This window comes from Ptiloglossa arizonensis, chromosome 12 (genome assembly GCF_051014685.1).
Source record: "Ptiloglossa arizonensis isolate GNS036 chromosome 12, iyPtiAriz1_principal, whole genome shotgun sequence".
NCBI classification, from domain to species: domain Eukaryota; kingdom Metazoa; phylum Arthropoda; class Insecta; order Hymenoptera; family Colletidae; genus Ptiloglossa; species Ptiloglossa arizonensis.
In genome coordinates this window covers 12,773,305-12,790,083 of record NC_135059.1, presented here as the reverse complement: position 1 = coordinate 12,790,083, position 16,779 = coordinate 12,773,305, and the positions used below count along the sequence as shown (strand labels likewise).

The 16,779-nt window shown below is 39.6% G+C and overlaps 2 protein-coding genes across 2 annotated transcripts; one reads left to right on the top strand and one right to left on the bottom strand.

Moving 5' to 3' along the window:
- Positions 1 to 5,262: 5,262 nt before the first annotated feature.
- On the top strand, positions 5,263 to 14,091 carry LOC143153049 (uncharacterized). The gene is made up of 3 exons (XM_076323796.1): positions 5,263 to 5,381; positions 12,938 to 13,090; positions 13,822 to 14,091. The coding sequence occupies exons 2-3, from the start codon at positions 12,977 to 12,979 to the stop codon at positions 14,089 to 14,091; spliced, it is 384 nt and encodes a 127-aa protein (XP_076179911.1). The 5' UTR covers positions 5,263 to 5,381; positions 12,938 to 12,976.
- On the bottom strand, positions 8,680 to 10,207 carry LOC143153407 (uncharacterized). The gene is made up of 3 exons (XM_076324528.1): positions 10,079 to 10,207; positions 9,792 to 9,865; positions 8,680 to 9,712 (listed from the first exon to the last, which is right to left on the bottom strand). The coding sequence occupies exons 1-3, from the start codon at positions 10,205 to 10,207 to the stop codon at positions 9,487 to 9,489; spliced, it is 429 nt and encodes a 142-aa protein (XP_076180643.1). The 3' UTR covers positions 8,680 to 9,486.
- Positions 14,092 to 16,779: the final 2,688 nt, after the last annotated feature.

Sequence of the window (16,779 nt, the reverse complement as noted above, 5' to 3'; positions counted from 1 at the left end):
CAATAATTTAACGGTACGTTGATATTTACCCGAATAAATTTTCCCCATCGAGTTTTTACCGTAATTACAAAATTTTGATTGTAATTCAATCTTTAAACTGTAGAATAATATATTCTATTAGGGTATTATAAATATATCAGGGGATTACATATTTATGATATATTATATTATATTATAAATAGTTTTCCGTTTTGAATTTCGAGAAATATTTTAAACGAAAATGTTCGAACGCTAAACACGAAAGTTCAATCTTCGATTAATCGACACGAACGGGGCTTTGTTGATTAGCCGTTCTCGCGTAACGAACAATCTGCAAATCTACGAGAGGCGGTCCCGGTTACTGGCGCGGGAGAACTTTCTGATATTTCAAACTCTTTGAAAAGCGATATCGTTATCGGATCAGCCACTCGAAACCGTACACTGTAACGTGCTACGCGATAAGACTCTTTTCGTAATAGAAACGGTCCGCACGTGCTTTTGCTGCAGTTGTTGTACAGAGGTTCTAATCAAAGCGGCGGAGATAAGGGAAGTTCTCAGCCGTTTTCAGGAAGAGGATGAGCCGGAGATTAAGACTTATTATTGCTTTTCGCGCCGTGAATGGCGAAGCTACTCGAGTATCGCGGAGGAATGGTTCCTGCGGAGAATCGTAGAATAGTTTTCACCCTTCTAGTTTTAGGACGAAGGGTGTCCACACTTTGCGCGATTCAATCGTTGCCCTTGCAACTTCGCAAACAAGGAAAACGCCATCAATGACAGAGTCTGGGGTACAAACGGAATGCTAGCGAATCAATACGGTCGTTAAATTGTACTCTGTCGTCGAACAGTATTGGTAACCATTTGATACTTGTGTGCAAGTATCGATTTACATTCGATACTTTTATAAATATATAGATACACGTTTGATACTTTTCAAAAGTATCGATCCACGTTATTATGCAAAAGTATTACAATTATGCAAAAGTATCGATACAGATTTTATATTTTTACAAAAGTATTGCTCTACATTTGTTACTACTGTACCTTTGATGAAATTTACTCCGTGAAATGTAGATAAATATGTCTGTCGTTTTTCGTATAAACGCACAGTGTCTACTTGATCACGAGCACTGAAAATATTCATCGAATATTCGAAACAAGGAAATATTCGAGTACTCTGATAAAGAAAAATTCTAAACAGAAATCATAGGTCGCAAACGCACGGGGCTCTTTCACTTTATCTGAAAAATGATTTAATAATTTCAAAACGTACCACGAAACGACGACGAGCTGGGAATACTGTTCAATTTGATTAGAAACGAAGAGTGCCAGAAGCACATGCATCATGGTGCCCTTAATTTGGTATTCTGTTAGTTGTTAGCGCTCTACTCCATGATTGTGTAATAACTAACAGTAAATGCTACCGGCACTGCATTATTAAATCGTTGCGTTAAATTATTGTGCGTTGCGTGTCATTATTTGGAAACAGCGTTTCAACGTTTATACAAAGAGGACGTAACAATCATACCGCTGACGATAATGAAAGCGAGTTTCGTAACTTGCGATTGGACGAGTTCCCAATTATTTCCTCCATGTTGAAATTTAGCGATAAACTAAATAGAAATTGATATTGTACACCGGTTGTACGACTGGAATAGTTCTCGCGGCGCAATATTTCTCTTATAGAATAATTCTAAAAAATCGTTACACAAAATGGCATTCCAGATCCTTGGATCCGACAGGCTCCGACTTCTTTCGAAGATTATGCAAAAGAAACGGTTAATATGTATAAGCTACGAACTTTTCAATACTCGAGAGGTGTAAATGTAATATTCGAAACGACCCAGGAGATCTTACAGCTTCCTCGTTTCTTTTCGAGATTGTATAAAGAAAATGGTCAATATGGCTAAGCCTTGAAAATGGTAACTCCCGAAAGATGCGAAGAAACGTTCAGAATTTTTCTTTTTTCAAAAGTAACGAACATTGGAACGCTCGAACGTTACGAAGGAATATTTACATAATGCTTGTACCGTTAAAAACTAAAAAAAAAAATGGTTAAATTAAGAACGTGGTTTAACTCTACGTCCGCATAGTGGCTCGTTGAGTTCCAGACGGAAATTTCATTGCCCAATTCCTCCAAAACGAAGGGGCTGGACTACCTTTACTTCCCTCGCTTAAAAAAAAACATACACGTCGCTTTTATGTTAAACGAGGGACTCTGATAAGTGCCTTGGAATTTTTTTAGATTTTTTTATCGTCTAGAACAATACAAAATTAGATCCGGGAACGAAGGACGCGGTAACGCGTTAATGAAAAAGACGTTTGCGGAGTGTTAAACAGAGCGCAACAATTGTGACAATTAAAGAAGGATAAGTAGCCTTCAGAGTAGAAATTAGCGAAACTTCATTTTTGAATATTTCAGTTGCTTGGTCTTCAGCCGAAAGAGTCTTCTCTGCAAATATAGTGACCGCGACAAATGGTGTTTGCATAACCGAAAAATGTAAACTGTTTTTATTTTGTTTAAATTACCGAAATAAAAACGTTGTGTCTAAAATAAAAAGTGGAATTTCAAACAGAACGGTGAACTCAACGAACGTGATTCGCGGTCCACCGTAAGCTATTCAAGTACGAAGAACATCCAGATTTGATCGGTGAACTATTCGAATACTCGTCTACAGCGTTCGAATCACCGCCATGTTCGAATATGTCGGAAAACCGAACGAATAGTTTCAATTTCGTCGAAAACGGACCGATACACGATCCTACGCACAATGGCCAAGGATCTGTACTCGCAACGATCGTTCTGTCAACAAAGCTATCGGAATTTAGCACGGTCAGCGTCACGGTTGCGTGTTTCACGTGTCTGTGTTCGATTTCGTCAGCTCACGTCGTCATGGAAATCATCGAAAAGTGCACACGAGTTCCTTTAAAAACCAGACCTGGCCAGGGAATCTTCAGTCCGTGGTTCAATATCGCACGATGCGTTCGAACGTTTGTTTCGCTCTTTCGCTGTTAGGCCTGGCGGTGGTCCAGGCGGTACCATTAACGGGAACCGAGGAGAAGTCGGTGTCCAACGAGGCAACCGCGTTAACCAAGGATGAAATCAAGCTCGAGGAACCTGGAGACGAGAAAGACAGAGCGAAGAAGTCCACCTTGTGTATGGACGTTCATCCTGGCAACAAGGAGGACAAGGCTGCGTTGAAATCCGAGGTGCAGGTCGCTCCGGTGCATACTCTGAGCCTGGTCCCTCAGCAGTCTCAACTGCCTCCTCAGATACAGACCTACAACTTCCAAACCGCTCCTCAACCCCTTCAAGCAATGGGCATGATGCAAAGTGCTCAGCTGGTTCCTCAACAGTCTTACGTGATCCCCCAGCCGATGTCTCCGCCTATTCACACCCTGCAAATCGTCCACCAACCTCAACCGTGTCCCCCTCAGGCGACTCTGAACATCGTTGAGCACATGTCCGAGCCAGTTCCAGCTACTCCGCAGCCAACTCCGGAACCGACTCCAGCACCGAAGGTCGAAACGATCACCAGACCACCTCCGCCCAAACCGGAGAGACTGGAGACCATGGAGATTGTCCCGTACTCGCCTCCGTGCAACGACATGGTCGTCATCCCGTCGAATCCCATAGTCGTGGTTCCGGAGCCAACGTTGGTCAAGGTCCCGCATTGTCCCCATCACTCTCATCAGGGTATCGTCTGCAAGTGCAGATCCCAGAACATGGGGGCTGGATTAGGGTCCATCAACGCGAGAGTCGAGCCGATGAGTTTCGCGCCAATGAGAGCGGCTCCGTTTCACGAAACCTACCGGAACAAGATAACCACTGACTACCATATGGACGGAAAGCACGCGCACATGCACGCGCACGCGCACATGCACTAGGAGAACGCAGGTGGGTCGACTCGATCGGTATCGCGATCGTTAGCTGTGCACGTTGCGTCGGTAATTCCCGTTTTCGAGCGACGAGAACGTCGAGTCGCCCGAAAACGGGGCAGGTAGCGATTTTGATCTCGAACCGAGGTGAGAATCGTACCGAATAGAAAGGGAGACGATTGTTGCTCGAAAGCGGGAATTGTTGCGCGTTAACACCTTCCGTTCCGTGTCTGCCGTTCTGGCCACGTCTACCATAAATGTTACACGCACTCGAGGAAGTGGAATAATATAAAATAGGGCCTACGCTGAAAGGTCCACGATCTGCCTAAACTCGTTAAAGAAACGAAGATCGTCGATCGAATAGTGCAATAATACTTTAGTAACCAAGTCTAATAACCAAGGGGTTGAAGCGTCGTTAATCTACATTTAAAACAGAAAATATTTAAAATGATCGTAGCGAGTAATTTTAACTTTCTTTTTCCACAGATGCTACTCGTCAAGTTCGAAGTTCCCCAACGTCGTTGTTAGGTACTTCAGTACCGTAACGCGAGTTACGGTAACGCGTTACAGTTAGTTTAGTAGTTAAGTTTATTTTATATTCGTAACGAAGCCTTGTTATGCCTCTGTCCTCTACGGAGCCATTGTAATTATGTACATTGAAAATTTCTGCGGAAATATATTCCACTGTACGCATTTGTGCAACGCCAAATGCAAATAAAAACCGATAAAAGAGCTAATAGTGTATTTCGTTAATGCGACCCTAACACCAATGAGATCTCAACTCGAGTCTCCCAAACTTCAAATTTATCGAACTATGGAGGATACAAGATCTTCCGAATGCTTCGTTCTCGATGCACCTATATCCCAAAACTTTGTTCACCTTCGTTTCGTAACAACCGGTGGATAATTCCTACAGTAAGAATAAAATAAATTCAAATTTTCCATTCGAATCCCTCGATCGTCTCTCGGTCGTCTCTCGGTCGAAATGTAATTACTCATCGACGACGAATGTCATATAGTAATTCGGCAAGCTGTCGACCTCGAGAATATTTGTTTCGCGAGGTCCGACGAGCGTTTTTAAATCTCGCTCCCGGTTCGTAAGAGCCGAGTGTACCTCGGGCGATTTGTCACGGTGGAAATGGACGCGCCCGATTTCTCCGCGAACGGATCGTTAAAGAGTTTCGAATGGCGGTCGGTATCGGGATCGATAGCTTTCCGCGAGTACTCGCGTCGATAAACGCGGGACGATTCTTCCAGCGGGATTGCTCTCGTTTGGTCTGGTACGAGTATCAAGTGGCGTTACAAGTGACACAGGAGTTCCTTGGAAAGCGGAGATACCGGTATCGTATCGCGTCGCATCGTGTTCGAAAGCCTCCACGGAATGCAATCTTCCAACGGTGTAACGTTTAGTCGGTTTTGCAAATGTGATTCCGTATCGGATCGTGAAACCTGTATTTTTTCACGGTTCTCGAGCATTGATCGCGCGTATTTACACACACGCGGCACCGACATTTTATCACATTACGGTAAATAATTTACCTCGGATACTTTGCACGGTAAACTTGGAAGACCGTCGTCTTTGCGACAGATAACCAACGTTGTTGTACTTTGGGTGTTTCGTATCCTATTTTTGTACTATTTTTCTTTGCAGATATTTTCGTGAAGCGTGATTGCTTTTTAAAATTGCTTAACCATTGACGGTGTTTCCTACAATATTTCTGAATCATTGTCAAGATTAATGGTACTCGTAAATTAATTTGCCCTTTCCTCGTACAACTTCGAAGATACCTATGCGATCCGATTGAAATAACAGTTCCAGTGTTCTAATCTCGTCTCGCGACTCTGAACCCGTTGAATCGTTGAAATACCGATTTCCACGGCACGTTGTTTACGATGTCCACCTGACCAGCGACCAACCGAATAATTTAAACGTCCATCCGAAGGTTGCGTTGCAGCACGGGTGTATTTTCCACCAGCGACGAGAAACTTATTCGATTGGAGCTCGGTTCGATGTTCGTCGATATTCCATACGTGGAGTCGTTCGTAGAAACGATCCTCTGTTTCGCTTTTGCGGTCGAGTAACGCCACGATGGGATCCAAAACGGAAATTTACCGATCGGCACGCTGCGATCTTTCGATTTATCTTTCGGGAAAGAACCAATACGGGGCAACTGGAAATCATGGCTCGAAAGCGACGACACCGTTGTATCTCACGTGCTAACAGAAATTGAAACGTCCTTTCTGGCCAGTTTACTGGCCGAGATTCGACATTTTGTCGGGACGCTCGGATACACGAAGTTTCGAATACATTTCATCGAGACTGGACGAGATTCGAATATTTCGAAAGACGCTTTATTTAGAAAAAAGGGGAAAATTTCTTTACAAGTTACAGGTTTGGAAATATAAGAAAATATATTGTACGAGAGAAACGAAGAGTCATGAAGCGTTGCAAAGAATTGTGTTATTACTGTCGCGTTATTTACTGCTAGCCAGTTATTGTCGAATTAATTATTTATAAATTCACCTACAAACGAAACAACTTAAAATTTAGTTCTATACAATAACGATTGATTATCGTATATCGAACCAACGATGAATTATTTTTAAATATTTTGAACCGAAAAATAACATCTAGGAAAAAGAAACTGACGTTTTAAACGTCTAAAGGTATACGAGCAATTGTGGAAATTTAACTTTAATAATCCACAGACAACAATTCGAAATAGAAAACAAAATTGGAACGGTTTTATGCACGGTCAGCTTTGTTCAATTTCCTTCGTTTCGCGCGCAAACCTTTCTATTTCTTGCACAGTGCACTATCGTTTAATTATTCTATAAAACCGTGGAGAAAAACCAGCAGCAATTTACATGTTCATTTCCATACTCATTGTTCCATTGGCGTATAATTACAATGCGAAATAAACTGAACGAGAAGATTCCGGAATTTGTGATTATTTCTGTGATTATTATTCATGACTATGACGAACAAGCTCGGTTACGTTCTTTAAATTTTTAAACACAAAGTGGATTTTATTTAGAATTTGGGCGCGCGTTAATCGAATAGTCTCGCGTGCCATTTGGGGCATTTTATTCGCAGTATCATACCGAATGGATAATTTAACAGTAGAACTACCAAAGGGGTCAATTTTACTCGTCTCGAACTATTTTTTTAAATGATTCAATTATTAACGGTGTCTTTGCCTACAATATTCGTGGACAATTATCAAAATGGACAATTAATGGTACTCGTAAATTGATTTGGCTTTTCCTCGTCTAACGTCGAAGATGGAATAATAATGAAAGTTTAGTCGTATTACTGTACCTAATAATATTTTTCAAACTAACGGGTTGTATATTCCAAATAGATTCGACAATATAGATTGTAACCTGAAACACGTTCGATGTAATTGAATTAACGAAGGAAACTCGACTAACTTTTCAAGGAAATTCGATTCAATGGCCAAAGTCTCCAGCCGTAAGCCGTCTTAATCGATTAATTTGCATCGAGATTATTAATATCCGAGGTGCATAACCGCGAGCCTCTATTAACCGATTACACCGAGGAGTAGTACCGGAAATTGCGCAGACGATGGTGGCAGCCAACAGGATGTGTTCAAAATTTCACTTGTTCCGCTCGCGAACTTACCACTTCCCTATACAGGATGATTCAGAAATGCATCAGGGAGTTAATCCATCCACCAAGACGAGTCAAAAATGTCCTATGAACCCACGTCCTGTACACTTTAGTCTTCGAGTTTTGGTTGATCGAAAAAGACAAACGTTCAAAGGGTGCGTCCTCTGACATTTTTATTTCGGGGTCATTTAACACTAGAACTGCCAAAGGGATCAATTTTACTTGTTTGAAACTTCTTTTCAAAATTACTCAATTACTGACGGTGTCTTTGCCTACAATATTCGTAGACAATTGGTAAAATGGACAATTAATGGTCCTTGTAAATTAATTCGCCCTTTCCTCGTCTAACTTCGAAGACACTTGTGCGATCCGAGACGAACAGTGATCTACGACGTATTGGTCGATTTTGGGAAGCCTGGGATCGAGAAAAACTGTTCGATGTTCTCCAGATTCCTCCGGTACATAGTAATATATCCATTTTGATCCAGGAGTCATCTATTCAGCTTTCAGCTGTACATACATACGTTTCCAGAAGATACGGGATACTTAAATATCGAAAGAAACCCATTTTGTCGATTCCCATTCGACTAAACGAAATTTGATACAAAACAAAATTAATTTACTCCATTATCCGAAAATTCCCTTATCCGGTCCCTTTGTCCGGTCCAATTGGTACAAGATACAGGGTTCTCTGCTGTACTATAAATAACGGACCATTCTGTATAAACATTCGTATTTTATTACCTACAACAATGTTTGGCCGAACGGAACCGTTTTGGTACCGCTCCGTGTCCGAGGGGATAATATAAATCGGCTTTATAAGATGGACGTTCGAACGCCTGCACGTGGGTGACCATTTCGTTTCTTATCCGATCGCAGTAAAACCGGAGCAGTTAAGAGAGTAATAATTTTTGTCAACGTTAACTGGACCCGTTCTCGAAATTGGGCGAACTGCAGCGATCGTTGCAACGCGTTTCAAGAATCACGTGGGCAGGAATCCCTTTGGGCGTAAAAAAAGAAAAAAAAAAAAAAACGAAAAACTTCCAGCTCCAGAAGACAAGCACGTATTCTGGTACTGGCAGTAAATTAGCCAAGGTCCAGAGACGGTAGTTCTCAAGCAACCATTTCGGTCTATATTTTCGAATAGACTGAAGAACGTCGGGAGAGGTTTAAAGATGGTGGTCTACTCCTTAGTCTCGAGGTAGAATTTATTTCAGATTCTTTCATTTTTCAGGAAAGGAAACGAGGCGGACTTCAAACATACGCTTAGCACGTGCAACCTACTTTAGAGAAGCTTGATAACACCTAATTCGGTCTCCACGACTTATCTACAGGGTGAATCATTTTAATCTGCAGATACGCGTCCCCATGGAAAGTACGTCGAGATAAAAGAAAATTGTTTTCCACGGTTCTGAAGTAGTTCCAGGAAACCGTCTTACGGTCGACGTAACTTTTGTTCAAGATTTCGTTCATTTTTTAAACGAAACCGTATTGTGTTGGAACGTGAAAGAAAATTTGTCGCGTAGAAACATCATCCTGAGTGATGGCGAACAAAATCGAATTTTTTTTCTTATTCTCTTAAAGTTTGAAGTTCCAGCGATAAATAAACTTGTTCTACGTTTTTCTCAAAACTATATTTTTCAACCTGAAAATGTGCAATTCGAACGTGAAGGCTGACACGAAATCTCCGGAATACATTTATATTTTCCGAAAAGGACTACATTTTTTATTTAGCAACTACTTGGAAAAAAATTTGCAAAATTTACCCATTTTTTTGACGTCTCGGAGTAGTGACGTCCCCCTCCAATATAGAAATAAATTTTAAACCTTCGTTGTCTTGCTATACGAAGTCAGGTTTGTCTTGATTTTCGTCCATCGTATTTATAATCCCAATTAATTATAGGAATCCTTCGTGAAAATACAATAACATTGTATTCCGTTTATAATTGAATGGAAATAAAGTCACGAATATCATACTTCGTCGTGGCAGTTTCAGGTTAATGATAAAAACGTGTTCGCGTTTTACTGATTTTTATCGGTAAATGAGCACGATGTGTCTTTCGTGTCGTCGTTAACGGTCTCTGTAGATCTTGTTCCACTTCGGTTGGTATTACGACAATGGTGACAATAATATGTTTTGTCACGATTGTAATAATGCTTAAATGGCGCCTTCTCGAACGATTTTTTGCAAAATTTGCAAATTGGTTTCGCATTTTTCGAATCCTGAAAATACACAATTCGATCGTTACGATAATTCGTTGCCAATGCCATTAACAACAAGGCATACGCGAAGCAGACCCACCATTTGTTTATAATTCTAATGACTGTTGGGTAAGTGATGTAGGCTCGTAATTTCTTGTAAAAGAAAATGTCTCCCTGAACGAAACAGTATCGAGTTAGCAACTAAAACATATTCTTCTTGTTCAACCTGGATGTATCTTTATTCTAAGCGTTATAGTACTCTTTACACGTAACTATATAACAGTGTATAACTTTTTGAATATAAAGAGACACTTTATATTCAAATACGATGCTCAGTTACCATACTCAGAGTATAACTAATCTACGGAATCATCTCGTAATACATACCGTCAACCTTTCGTCAAGAATAAGATAAACCACATTAAAAGCAAAAATGTTAATATTTCTTCTACGATCACCAACACTCGACTGCAGCTTGCAAATCTTGTTATAGACTGAAAATGCTATTGTTATCATCAATATAACTTATCGTGGTAAACACGGAAGTTTAAAGTTTTTCCTGGTTGCATGCAAACGACGATACACAGAATCTCTGAACAACGTTAGGTGAATCATAATTTTTTCAATCAACATTACAAATACATTCAACTAATTTGTTTGCAAGAAAATTTGTACGATTTAAACACGTAGACACGTTTTATGAGAAACTTGTAAAAAATGTTAAAAAGTTTATAAAATAGTTAGTATTTTGAAATCCGACAGAAGTTGTTTCGTCGAAGTATCTGCTTTCAAGAGTTTAATAATTACGTTTAACAATTTCGGAAAAGTTCTCGTTTATTCTAACGTTTTGAGAAAACGTAATTAATTTTTCAGTACAGTAACGAATATTTCTAGCGCGGAGAGATTATTTTCTCTCGTGCTCGTGAATAAATATTTCCGAGAAGGAACGAATTTATCAAACCTCGATGAATAAATTATCCAATCTCCAGAGATGAATAATAATAATAATAATAATAATGATAATAATAATAATCGTAGTACGTTTTTAGCGTAAAATAAAGACTGTAAAAAGATTGATACAAAAATCGATCTACTTGCGATTTTTTGAAAAACTCTTTCAAGATCGGCACGTCGTCTCATCGTATTGATACATACATATCAAATTTCCTTAGAAAAAGAGAAAAGTGTGTGTTTATTTTTGAAATCGATTCGATTTCGCGCCAGAAAAATCGGTCGACGAAAGATCGAGTGAAGAAATGGATCATTGGAAAAATCGATTCACGATCGGAATCTCTTCTCTAGAACCACGCTGGTGACCTCTTTCCGGTTCTCGATTCATTACTGATCCTTCGATAAGGCAGAAATGCGATCATAACCTCAAACGCGGCGTTACGAAACGTAACACCGACTTCGGCACCGCGGTGAAGACAGAAGCCAACCACACTCGGTAGGATAAATCGGTTTTACTTTTGTTTCGTTGGCTCGTTGCTAGCTTCCACGCGATGCCGTGGAAATCCGTTGCGAACGTCGCGATACAATTTGCCTTTCGAACCCCCCCTCCAGACCCATTGTGACCCTGTTGGCCTGTTCTCGCGCTCATTTCCCTCCCCGTGCCAGGACTTCCGATTTCCAACAGAGGTTCGCGAACAGGACGAGCCAGGAATGCACGAAGTCTCGACGACTCGGCTGTGAGCGGTTCTCCCACCACCGCTCCGATTCCGTGAAATGAATTGGACATCGACGTTCCGTTCGTGAAATCAATGGGCTTTGGCGGTCTGTTCGTTGTTCGCGTACACAGACACGCCGGATTGGCAATGTCGATCCTACTCGTAAGCGTTTCACCCTTCTCGCGCAACCTATTTCTGTTTCTCGCCCTCTGGCGCGTTTCGGGGGCGCGGGACAGATACGCGACACGGAACCGTGAGTCGAACCTTCTTTTTTTCGAGGTTATGGCGGGGAAGTGATTCGCGCGAATAAGGAAGTTTCAGGTTCGATCTAGGTGAAATTGTTTGGCCACGACGAACGATGTTTCCAAGTTTCTTTTTGCTCGAATTGCTTTTTCGTTCGGTATTCGAAACCGAACGAAACTGTTCGAAACTGAACCAACCGATCACTGTCAGGTGGTATAGGATCGGTGTTTAAACAAGAATGCTATAATAATACCTAATATAACGATAAAAAAGCTATGGAGTCTTTCATTTCCTTGGTAAGGAACGTCGACCATCTTGGTATGCTAAAGGTTAAAGTCGTTTTTGATACTAGAACTACCAACAGTGACGTACTACTATTTCTATCGGATTACATAAGTATCTTCCAAGTTAGATTAATTTACTAGTACCATTAGTTGTTTATTTTGATAACTGTCCATGAATATTATAGGCAAAGACACCTATGTCCTATGTCCACAATTGAGTAACATTAAAAAGAAGTTTGAAACAAGTCAAATTGATCCATTTGGTAGTTCTGAACTCGTGTTTTTTAGTACTAGAACTAAAGTGCACGAATTTGTGCGGATCAAAGGTGCTATTTGCTATTCGTCGTTCGTGTGCTTCGATACGCTGTCGTTTACTGACATCGGATGGAAAATAATCAGTGTTCGGCAAATGGTGAATGCTCACCGCCAACCGCTCTGGTTCGCGCCATTAGGTATTTGTCGAGAGATGGTAATGACGAGTATTCGCTATTCGGCACTCGAAGGCCGAATACGCGAAGCTAGCTTTATCTGGTTGAAATTGAGGTTAAGTCACGCGCATGTCGTTCAACGAGGATAGCCAGCGGACAAAGCAACAGTTTCGAATTATCTGTGTTTGTTGGCTCGCAACAAAAATCAATGAATCATCCACTGATGAAAATTGAAACTCTTTCTTCTCTCCTCCCTCTTCTCGATTTTTGTTTCTTATTGGACGGTTCACGCGTGACCGAACCTCGACTCGAGATAAAAGTCGCTACTTACCCCGCTTTCGAGCGAACTGGCGGTCTTTATCGCTTGAAAGCGGGAATTACTATATCGAATCATTTTTCCGTCGTTATTGGATGACCACGAAAATTGCTATTCGTTTCTCGATATTGTTTTAAGTGTTTTGGTGATTTTTATAAATGTTGAACTCAATCGTTGATAGTCATTGAATCATCCTGATTGCGTACATCACACCGCTCGATTGTAAATTTGCGTTTCCACATACTTCTGTTATAGAGATATGTATACTATAGTAATAATTCGAATTCATTTCGATACTAATCTTTCAGGCAGTGACGAACCTCTTCCAGCTTATTATACTTGTGGCGATGACCGGAGTCCTGGTCTCGATCGCTGCTGTTTCACGTCTGATGGAATTCTCTATCAGCTTTATACATCCGATGACCATATTTATGCTACGTCAGTCCGGGAAATTAGTAATCGTGAGTACACGAACGGACGTTCAACGACTAGCTATACCGTGATCTTGAAACGACTTTGAATTTGTAAACACAGAGTCGATCAAAGGAAACGCTGTCGCGAAAAGTTCTTTTATTTCGATCGAATTACACGCTCGAAGTGACGATATTCGACAGGAGAAATACAAAAGTACAAAAGGAACGTAAACAGCGTACAAAAATCAACGTAATTTGTAAAGTGTTCGATCGCAATAAACTTTCGAATAACAGAATATTATTTATTAACTCGAGATTGCTATCGCGTATGCAAACGTGTATTCTCGGAATCGAATAATTGACTTGAAAGATTTAACCTTACGTTTACAAATTCAAGATCATTTTAAGATCATAGTTTAACGTCAAAATTTCTCATAAATTCATTAATATTACAATTTGTAATCGTAATAAAATAAATTCGTGTAAACTTACCTCCGTGACCGAACAACACTGCTCGATTCTTGGAACAGCTACTTATTCTTCAGGTTGTCCCAGCTCGATTTCGAGCATCTGACAATCCGAGTTGCGTTTTAATTCTTCTATTTCCAAGTTCACGAGTTCTTTCCTTTTTCGATTCTCCTTTTAAAAAGTCCCGAGATTGAATCACGCTAGTCACAGAAACTGCAATCGAAGCGTCGAACGCGATCCGATGTATCGAAGTAAGAGACAGGGCTAGGAAGCCCGTGTCCAGTTAATGTTGAATGCCTGGTTGTCCGCAGTGTTTGATAAATCAGAGTGCAAAATTGATGACACGTACGCTTGATCGAATGTGTAAAAAGGATTGTCGAGGTACGATGATCAATATTGGCCGGACGGAACCGGAAGTCCCTTTCATCGTGCAAGAAATCGACCTGTTAGTTAACAACGAAAGGTTTAACGAAGTGGATACCATTATTGGACCCATTGAACCTACCCCCGTAGAAGATGAACAGGAAAATAGCAATGAAACAATAGAAGTACCTGAGCAAGTAGCCGAAGGTTCTGCATAAATTGTTCGTCTGTCTCGAAATACATATTGTATATCAGAGAATTTCTTTCTAGTTATTTTTTACTCTAGTTAATTTAACTTTCTAATTAATCAAGTCTCTGGTAATGGTCTTTTAGAATCGTTCTTACGTAATGATGGATTACTAGATCGATATAATCGTTGTCTTTTTAATGATAATAATAACAATATAATAATAATAATAATAATAAGAGCGAGAATGAAATTTTTAACAAATAGCAAAAACCAAAGTTTCTGGTTTTTGAGGTACCGTGAATATACCGTTGAAAAACAAAGAATAAATAAATAATTAAAACTCTCAGCCACATCTTACTCGTTCAAACGATAACCAATTGCAATTTACTGTCGAGCAATATTAATTCGCGATTGTTACGACGATCCACAGAGTAAGGAGCTTTTAATTAATATTTCGCGGATAAATTAATTATCGGACGATAACGATGTCCCAAGACCGAATGTGCACCGTCAGAAAACGTGGACACTTGCGGCGGGAAAATATTTTAAGAGCACGTCCAACACCTCGCTGAAAAGGGCTTTTAAAAGCGTGTCACTCCGTTTCCTTTGAGCGACAGGAAAAAAGTTCTTACGGACCCTGGATCCGTACATTCATCGTTTTTATTATACTATTGAGTGGCGACGATCGTTTTCGATATTCGAAATCTCGTTGACATTTCCAGGTCAGGAACGTATCATTGATATCCATTCGAAATTCCACTTGGAGTATAAATTTAAAAATTTTGTACAGGGTGTGTCTCGTGGAACAGGGATTACATAAATTGTTAAAATGAGGTGTCCAGAAAGGTAAAATCGAATGGTTTCAAATGCTCGAATATCTTACGTCATTGTTATCGATTTAGATGCCACTGCAAAATGTAATTTTATCGTTTTTCTTTTAAATAGAACCTTGTCTCTTCAAATACTTCTCAATGTAAGGTTCTATTCTCTATACAAAAGTGTTGGGATAATTTTACAGAAAACTGCATTCGAGAGATATTTTAACTCGATGTTAAAAATATTGAAATAAAATTATACAACTCTCTTTTATCATTGTACAAGATCTTTCGATAATTGGAGACTTCGATGCGAGGCGAATAAACAACGTTTCTTTGAATATCCACTTTTACCTTTTCCATTTGTTTCGTATAGAAAAATTTACGTATAGTGGATATTAAAACGTGAAAAAGTGATATAATAACGAAGGCTTTTAAAATTTACCAAACATATCTGTTTCATCCCTCTGTACTTTTTTATGCGTATTTCAATTTCCGCAAAATTTCACCAAAACAGAAACTTTACACGCTTCTAAAAGGGAACATAAACATTTTTCTGGATAGAAAAATATTTTTCACAATACCGTGGAAAAGCCTTTTTATTCCCGTTATGCCCCACGAAGTTGGCGTTCCGTTGTTCAACTATTTTTTCATTTAGTCATCCCTAAACTCGACGTCACGCGAAGGATGTAAATTTTTCACGAAAAAAAAAAATTGTACTGAAAATCAAAATACGAGTCGCACAGTGTTGGAGGTAAAATATACTGCTGTTAAATTTATTTGGTTAATTATACTTTCACGATGGCTGCATAGGAAATAAACAATTTTCCGTCAATGCTGACCAGAGAATTTGGTTTGAATTTTTTCGCGATAAATGTTTCAAAATCGTCGAACCTTGAATTCGTTTACGATTCTATGAACGAGAAGTGGAGGACCAATAAATCGAATCTAGGTTAACTATTTATATATTTATCGACAGCAAAATTTCCAATGGACGACGAAGTGACGAAAAAATGAAAATTTCCTCGTTGATACCGACAGATTCTCGAACGAGCATTCGTGTCTAAAGAGATAATACATAATGGATGTAAGTAACAAGCACGGTTAAGTACTCGAGGAAAAGTAGAGGTGAGGATGGGGAACAGCTACAAATAATTAAAAAATAAAAATATCGTCGGTTATTAAAAGTTCCAAGTTTTGCTTTCACAAAGTAGAATTTCTTTTCAAACTTCTTAACGAAGGAAAAAGTTTTTTACGACCCTTAATTATCTACGAAGAAACTTCTCTATTTATGATGCGTCTCTCTGTAAACAATATTATCAAATTTGAACAGAATACTCGAATTTTTTGCCAAATTAACCGTTTCACGAGTTTCCTAAACTTATAGAAGCTCCGGACAATGATAAATAAAGTAAGATTCGAGTTGTTTCGGCTTTAAAAAACAAGCCATTTTATATTCAAGCTGCACTTTCGCATAGGGTAATTTCGAGAGAGATGCGCTATAAATAAAGGTACATCGTTTTAATTATACGTATTATCGATACTATAAAATCGACAGTTTCTCGATGCCACGGTTTATAACTTCGTTCGATAAAACGTAAGGTTGTGTAGTTTATAGATACTGATAACGTAAAAACTTTTTCTCGGGGAAAATATTTCTCCAAACACGGTCAAATATCGTGTACGTTATTCGCGTTATATTCTGTCGCGCGAAACGTATTAATTAGCGAAAAATTGAACAATCTCTGTCGATCGTGTTCGTGATTCTCAAGGTGCGTCTTCATCAGTGTTCGTAAACTGTTCACGGACGGCATAAAATTTCTTAAAGATCGTCTCGTTCGCCTATTTGTTCGTATACTGTTCTCGAAACGGTAAGAAAAATACAGGGTGAAGAGCTCGCG